General features: G+C 47.3%; 1 protein-coding gene across 1 annotated transcript in view; it reads right to left on the bottom strand.

The window, feature by feature from the left end:
* Positions 1 to 7048: 7048 nt before the first annotated feature.
* CCNJ (cyclin J) overlaps positions 7049 to 7677 on the bottom strand; it is a 5049-nt gene continuing 4420 nt past the window's right edge. The window contains exon 5 of the mRNA XM_044420087.1: positions 7049 to 7196. Within this exon, the coding sequence (XP_044276022.1) occupies positions 7049 to 7196 (148 nt within the window). The remainder of the gene's footprint in view (positions 7197 to 7677) is intronic.

The following is a 7677-nucleotide window of genomic DNA, read 5'->3' as shown; positions in this document are numbered from 1 at the left end:
TTGTGGTTGCAGCTACAGGGGCTTGCTCAAAATACATATTTTGTGAAAAACATATTCCCTATCATACGGCCTGTTTACTCAGAAGCCCCATTTATTCAGCTAAGATTACCCAAATGAACCATAAGCCTGTGCCCATTTACTTAAAAGTGGACTTACTTTGAAGTCAATATGCAAATATCCCTGCTGTTGCTGTTGCATCTATGGTCTTTCCTCCCCAGTAAGTGTGTAGAAACTTGCAGCCCAAGGACCTGCATTGCTCTACATAATTCTAATTTAGGGAGAATTGCTTCCTATAACGTGTTGGTTGGGTGGGTGGGTAGGTAGGTGGGTGCGTGGGGTTCTAGCATGCAATTCCCAGCTACTACAGTTCAAAGAGCAAGGCCATTAAACAGCCTTGCTCAACACGAGCTCCACAACGCAGTCTGCTCACTGCTATTCTCACTGTTCCCTTATATTACCTTGCTACATTTTTAACCTTCATTTTATTTCATTTCCTAACCTGATGCACGTCTGATAATTGGCATATACTACGCGTGATTTGTGCAAAACTTATATCCATACAAGCAATGCCCAACTCATTTAAAAATCCCTCCTTAAAAATAAAACGCCGTTCAAACGTTCAGCACACCGAAAACCACTTGCATGAACCCCGACCACGTGATCCCCCTTCCTTTGCCGAGTTTTTGTTTTGGTTTGGTGCTCGCCCCCCCACCCCCCGGATTTCTTCCCTTTTTTTTTTTTTTCTTTTCTTTTTTCTTTTCTAGTCTGAGCGACTACGGCAATTCAATTGGCCCAAAACTTCCTCACATAAGGTAGCAGCACGGTGAAAGAAGTGGGTGCCTTTCTGGATGCTGTCCACTGATTGGAGAACACGGCTTGAGCGGAGTTGTAAGACGAGAGTCGATTGGCACAGGCGCGGCCGCATGTGTCTCGCTCTCTGTCTTTGTATACAGAGACGCTCGCCGAGCCCTTTAACAATGGACGGAGGGAGCTGCCGCTCCTGCTGAGCCCGATGGGGATGGCAGAGTTGAGTTCTTTAACCGCGATGCCGATGCCGCCCTCCAGCCTTTGACCGAGAGATGCCTGGGGGGATGCCCACGTCGGATCTCTTGGCCCGGCGGCTGTAAATTAAAAGTGGAGCTGCAAACTCCGGGTAAGTGCGGAGGAAGCGTTGGGGGTGGAGAAGTGACCGTCTAGAGGCGACCCTCCGGCGGAGGAAGCGTGTCAAGCCCCTTTGTTGTGGCTTCTTCAGGCACCCAAGCTACACTCCGGCTCTCTTTCTTTGCCTGCTGCTACGAGAAGTTGGCCGTTGCTGTAGGACGGGGCTGAGATGGGAGGAGGCGGCCCCCGCTCGCTCGCTGTTCTCTAGATCGCTACTGTCCCCTTTCGTGGGTCGGTCTGGCAGCCCTTGTCAAGATGCCTTCTCTCCCCCCCCCCCCGATCCTAGAGTGCTCAGAAAGACTGGCTGCTTTCATTATATCTGAAGCTTGGGAGAATCACCAACGTGAGATCGATACCACATTTTCAGCCCACCCCACCTTACCCTTGCAAAGAGTAACCGCTCCACCAGTCGTCTCTATCCTGACCCCCTCCCTCGCCTCCGCCGCCGCCCGCCTGTCTCTTCTCCTAAAGATGCGGCGAGTGGGATCAGCTGTGTAGCCCCAAAGAAGGGCTCCATCGGCGAGGAGGGATCTTGCAGTTCGGTTGCTGCTTGCACGGCTTGGGGCGGGCGGAGGGGAATGCTGATTGCTTTTAATTGAGTGCGAACGGTAGCGGGAGAGAAAACGAAAACGGCTGTGTCCCGTCGTCGCCCGAGTGGCTTATGAGCGATGAGCTCTTCTGAGCGAGCCCCGCTTCCGTTCCTTCCTGTGCAGGCTTCGGTGCCGCCGCCGCCGCCCCCTGCTGACTCCCTGCTGCCTCACCCCGTCCCATGGAGCTAGAAGGGCAGTGGTGGAAAGGACAGCTGGCTGCCGACATCCACCAAGCGCTTCGCTACAAGGTAACTCGGCTGGCGGAGGGGACGGGGCAATGCACGATCGCTGACGGCCACCTTTGGCACTTGAACTCCCGCCTCCAGATAAGCAGGCATTTACTATCGGGTGCACGTAGATCGCTGCTCCGGTACCCGGTGTTGCCTTGAGAGCTTGCTTGAACTAATGGCCTTAGGGCGGCTGGAAGGAAGGAAACAGCTGTCTGAGCGGTTTCTGTGCTCAACACCCACCACCAAGAAGGCTGATCGCTGTTCTTTTCGTTTTTTTAGTTTGCAGAAACACGGTGTCCTGCAATAGATTTTTAAATTTTAGCACTATTAATTTCCGGATTGATCTTTATAGTCATTTCCATTTCTTGCCTTCACTCTGCAAGCAATCCCACATGTTACATCTTTGTGCAAATCTGCAAAGAAAATGAGGCAGGGATTGCTGTCTTGGGCCCACTTGCTAGGAAGTAAGTCTCTGTGTTGTATTCGGTGGGGTTCACTCCTAATGCTTGGAAGACACACATTTATGCATGTTCACCCAGAACAGTCCTACAACTCTCAATATGCTCCAGCTAGCCTCTGGAACTTTTTATAGTTAAAATATGCATAGGATCGCACCCTTGTTCATTAAAGGTTAATGAGGTCATTGAAACTTCTTGGAGCTTAAGTTAGTTGTGACAACTTGATTACTGGTTTCTGTCAGACAAGTTAAGGGTGGGACTAGCTGCAATCCTATGCCCAGTTAGTTGGCAGAAAGTCCCACTGAACTCAGTGGGTTGACTTTCTGCCCTTCTCAGAGCATTCCTAAGTTTACTGAACTCCTGGGGCAGATCTACTGATGGCTGCAGCAGAAGCAGGAAAGAAAGGCCAAGAATGCAAATTCTAAGAGAATAAAATTTTGAATCCAGGCTATTGTATTTGGGTGGGCCTGGCTTGTAACATAAGCCAGCACATTTCTTTTCTGGATTTGAGCTTAAGCAAGCATTCCAGGCTGTCTAAGTGACTTGGCCAAGGCTACATGATGTGTCCATAGCAGAGATGGAACTCAAGCAAAATTTCACAAACTTGACTTAAGTTGTATTGTACTGCTTGACATCTGCACATGTGGCAGCATTTAAAATTGGAATTGTTGCTTTTAAAAAAAGAGCCTGCAGTGTTACATCTTGGGGATGAAAGGGTAGTTGAATCAACTATTTTATATGAGGTGCTCTTCGGAACCTATAAGGGCGGGTAACTATACCATGGTCAAAAAGTTAATTCAAAGCTCTCTTTTTCCACCTGGTCAGTTTTATCTTAATTGAAGTGCATGTATGGATGAAACTCCTACTCAAAGAGTAATGTCTTAAATAGTTTCATTTATCAATAGCTATGCAGGGTTTTCCACACTTCCATCTACCATTGCCCAAAGTGACATTCCTAGTTCAAAGTATTTGGTACGTAGGAGGGTTCTAGTGTGAATGAGCCTTCTTTACCTGCAATGTGCCATCAGGGTGCCTTCTGGCAACTTGCCCTGAAGCTTGTTGAGCTTGGTGGAAGCATTGGACTTTGTTTGCACAAGCACTGAAGCACACCATGCCGTATTAGCCACAGTGAGATGCAGTGCCTGCAAACAGCCAGTTGCCGGGCCAAGCTCCCCTCATCCATGGCTTCCCTTTACATGCAGACCCCAACACTGTTTCATAAGGAATTACGGAAATGTGAATGTGGATTGCTCTTTTACCCACATTCTGGGGAGAGGCTGAGTCACCGTTGTTAAAGGGATATTAAGGTACATAGCCAGTGCTGTGCATCCTAGATAGAAATTGCTGGCCCTATTTTGGTCTCTAAAGGTAACAAATGGGTGAGGATCTGGTGTGTGCTGCATTTGTAAAGCAGCAGATAGTTTAGTTCTCAGAACAGTCAAAAAAGGGAAAAAATCAGTCTCGTTAATTAAAAAAGCATGTAGAAATCACCTCTACTGGTGTATAATACTGGATGGGTAAAATCTAAAAATATATATGAGCATACTTGAGGTCTTGGTCAGTTTCCTTCTGAAATAGAGTAATAGCACTCCTTTTGTGCACACTCTACGTATATTTACTCAGAGGCAAGTGCAGTTGAATTCAGCAGAGCCTCCTAACATGTTGCAGTCTTTAAAGGCTGCATGTTCCAAAACAGCATAGAAACCATTGCAATAGGTGTTGACAGAAAACCCAGCAAGTTTGCACTTACTCCATTCAACTCTATGGACACTTTGCACTGAACTTTCACGAAAGGTGCTGTAAGCAGAAGTGGTTAGTGAATATATTCTGAATATTTACAGTTCCTGCTCTCCCACTAGCTTTAAAATCCTTCCGATCTCAACGTGAACAACAACATGTCACGTAAATAACCAGTGGCAATTCTGAAATGCTAGATTTATTCTGCTAGGAAACACTCTTTGTTAATTCCATGCAAATGCATGGAAAAATTACTTGCTGGTTGGCTAGCCTTGCCTGTTGTTCAGTGGAGGTGATTTCTGCATGCTTTTTTAATTAATGAGACTGATTTTTTTTCTTTGACTGTTCTGAGAACTAAGCTGCTATTTAAAATACCTAGCATGTACCTGATCCTTACCCCTTTTAAACCTTAGAGTTAACTGTGTCAGTGCCTAGTCCAGATCAGGATTACCTTGTGAACATTGCAGAGGAGTAAACCTTTGTACCTAGGTAGTGCCCCCACTCCCCAAATTCCTACACTCACCACAGAAACTTGAAAAACAAAACCTGCAGCTAATGTCATCAGCATGATGGAGGTGAGGGTTTCTAGGCCTTGTGCCGATGGAAGCAAAAATTGGGGGTGGAGTGAGAGGGGAAACTCCCCTGCTTTTGTGTATGGGGATCTGAATCAGTCCCCCTTGTGTCAATAACAAAACAACACGGTGACAGGGTAATAATAATAATTATTATTTGTTTAAAGGCCACTCATTAGCAACATGCTCTCCAGATGCCCACTATGGTATAAAGTCAACAGATAACATGAAAAAATACAATTAAAATCTGATAAATAGATTAAAGTCACAATAAAATAGTTGAATAAAAATAAAACATATATTATAATTAAAATTGTCCACTAGTCTAGATGGCGCCAAAGGTGTGCCGGAAAAGGAAAGTTTTTGCCAGGTGCCTAAAACTCAATAAGGTAAGCACCTGGTGAATCTCCCAATTGGGGTGCCACCACAGAAAAGGCCCTCCTCCATTCAACCTCTCCCTTAACTTCCTTGAGGAGAAGAACTCAGATGGTCCCAGTGGAAGATCTTAAACAATGGACAGGAATATAAGGAGTAAGGTGTTCCCTAGGATACTGTGGTCCTAAGCTGTTTAGGGCATTGTATGTCACAGGTAAAATCTGGAATTCAGCCCAGACAGGAACAGGAGCCAGTGCAGGACAGGGGTAATATGTCCATAAGAACTGGTCTTCATCAACAGCCATGCCGCCTTGTTCTGGATCATTTGAAGAGTCCAGACCATCTTCAAGGATAGCCCCATGTGTCGTGCACTGTAGTAATCCAATCTGGAGGTTATCAGTATATGAATGACTGTGGCAAGAGTACTCAGCCAAGTAGAAGTGTGGTTCATAAATCAACTGAAGCAAAATCCATCTGGCAACCTGGCAGAGTTTGGGGTCCTGGAGCACCCCATAGACTGCAAACCTTGTCCTTTAGATGGAGTACAACCCCACCCAGGACAGGTTTATAATCTTCCAGTCGAAATGTGGCTTTACTCACCAACAGTACTTACCTCTTATCAGGATTGAGCTTGAGCTTATTGGTCCTCATCCAACCCATTACTGAGTCCAGATACTGGGTGAGGATAGGGACTGCCACACCTGGGCCAGATGAAATGAGAGATAGAGCTGAGTATCATCAGCATATTGATGACACTTCAGCCCAGATCTCCTGAAACCTAGCAGTTTCATGCAGATGTGGAAAAGCATTGGGGATAAAATCGAACCCTGTGGTACTTCATGATGTACATAGAAACAGCAAGCCAGAAGGGGCCTCTTGGGCCATCTTTTCTGACCCTGGGCACCAGTTGGCTCCACTCATGAAATACCATGTGCCATGGTGAGAGCAATAATCCCCCAGCACCACCATCTGGACATGGCCCGCCAGGTAGGAGCAGTGCCAGCAGCACAGTGCCTCCAACTCCCACCTGGCAAGCCACTCCAGAAGGAGTTCATGGTCGATGGTTCCACTGAGAGGTCTGGGAGAATTGTGCTCTGCCTGTCTCTGCACAGGGCGACCAAGGAAGTCTCAGTCCCAAAACCAGGCCTGAAATTCAACTGAAATGGGTCAAGATAATCTGTTTCCTCCAAGAAGGTCTGGAGTTGCACAGCCACCACCCACTTGATCACCTTGCCCAGGAAGAGAGCATTGGCTATTGGTCTGTAATTTCATGTCTCCCAGGTCCAGATTTTGTTTTGTTTTGTTTTGTTTTTAGGAGTAGCTACTCCTATTTTTAATGCAGCCAGCACCACACCTTCTCTCAGGGAGGCATTTATGGCCTCAGGACCCAGGTAGAGTTTCCTTCCCTTGATCTTCCAATAAACCAAGATGGACAAGGATCAAGCAAGTAGGCCTGATTTGCCAAGCAACTTGTCAGCATCATTGGACAGCAAAGACAGAAACTCATCCAGCAAGTATAGACCAGGCGGGGCACTGGGCACCTCCAGTGGCAGTACTGCAGTAACTGTAGCATCCAAGTCAGAGCAGATACCAGTGATTTTGTCCTCAAAATTCTGAGCAAATGCGTCACATTTTGCTGCTGTGGATTTTTTGAGGTGCCTGCATGTAAAAGACCCTGAACTACCTGGAAAAGCTCCACTGGTCAGCATTCCAAGGATGCAGTGGAGGTGGTGTAAAAGCACTTCTTAGCCACCTTGAGCACCATGGAATAGGCTCTGAGCCATGTATGGTTGGATTCATTCAGAGTTTTCTGGCATCTGCACTCTAGTTGTCTCCCAGCTTGCTTCATTGCCCAGAGCTCTACTATAAACCAGGGAGCCGGATGGGCTCTGCAAGGAGAGAGAGGATGCTCAGAAGTAATCATCTCAACCCCCTGGGTCATCTCTGTGTTCCACCCGTGACCTGGGCTTCGAGAGGAATGCCAGCCATGTCAGAGAATCCCTCAGAGTTCTCAGGAATCCATCTGGATCCATCAGTCTCTCGGGGCAGATCAAGTTAGCAGGTCCCCCACCCCTACAGAAGGGAAAAAGGGCAGAGAGTTCAAACCTCAAATGGAAGTTATCTGACTATGAGAAGGGTTTAAAGAAAGACCACCAGATCACTGTCTTCCTGCTCAGTCAAGAAAACCAGATCTAGAGTGTGCCCTTTTTCATGTGTTGGACCAATGATATGTTTAGAAAGCTGCACAGCTGACATGGCCACCATGTCCTGGGTTGCCCTAGATTGGACATCCTTGGTGTGGCAGTTGAGGTCCCCCAGGACCAAGAGCCTGGGGTTCTGCGAAACCAGGTCCAAGACCACCTCTGCCAGTCCAGACAGGGAGACTACGGGACAGTGGAGCGGATGGTATGTCAGCAGAAGCTCAGCACTATTGATTGCCCAGCACAAGGTACAAAGACTCAAGCTCTGGACTCAAGGGGACAGGAAGCCTAGTGAGGAAGATGGAACTCCTCTGAACCATAGTGACTCCTCCTTCCTGGCCCTCAAGGTGATG

Source organism: Varanus komodoensis, unplaced genomic scaffold, assembly GCF_004798865.1.
Source record: "Varanus komodoensis strain SLA01 unplaced genomic scaffold, ASM479886v1 scaffold11, whole genome shotgun sequence".
In the NCBI taxonomy this organism is placed as follows: Eukaryota; Metazoa; Chordata; class Lepidosauria; order Squamata; family Varanidae; genus Varanus; species Varanus komodoensis.
Note: the sequence above shows the minus strand (reverse complement) of the source record. Positions and strands in the feature narration are given on the sequence as shown.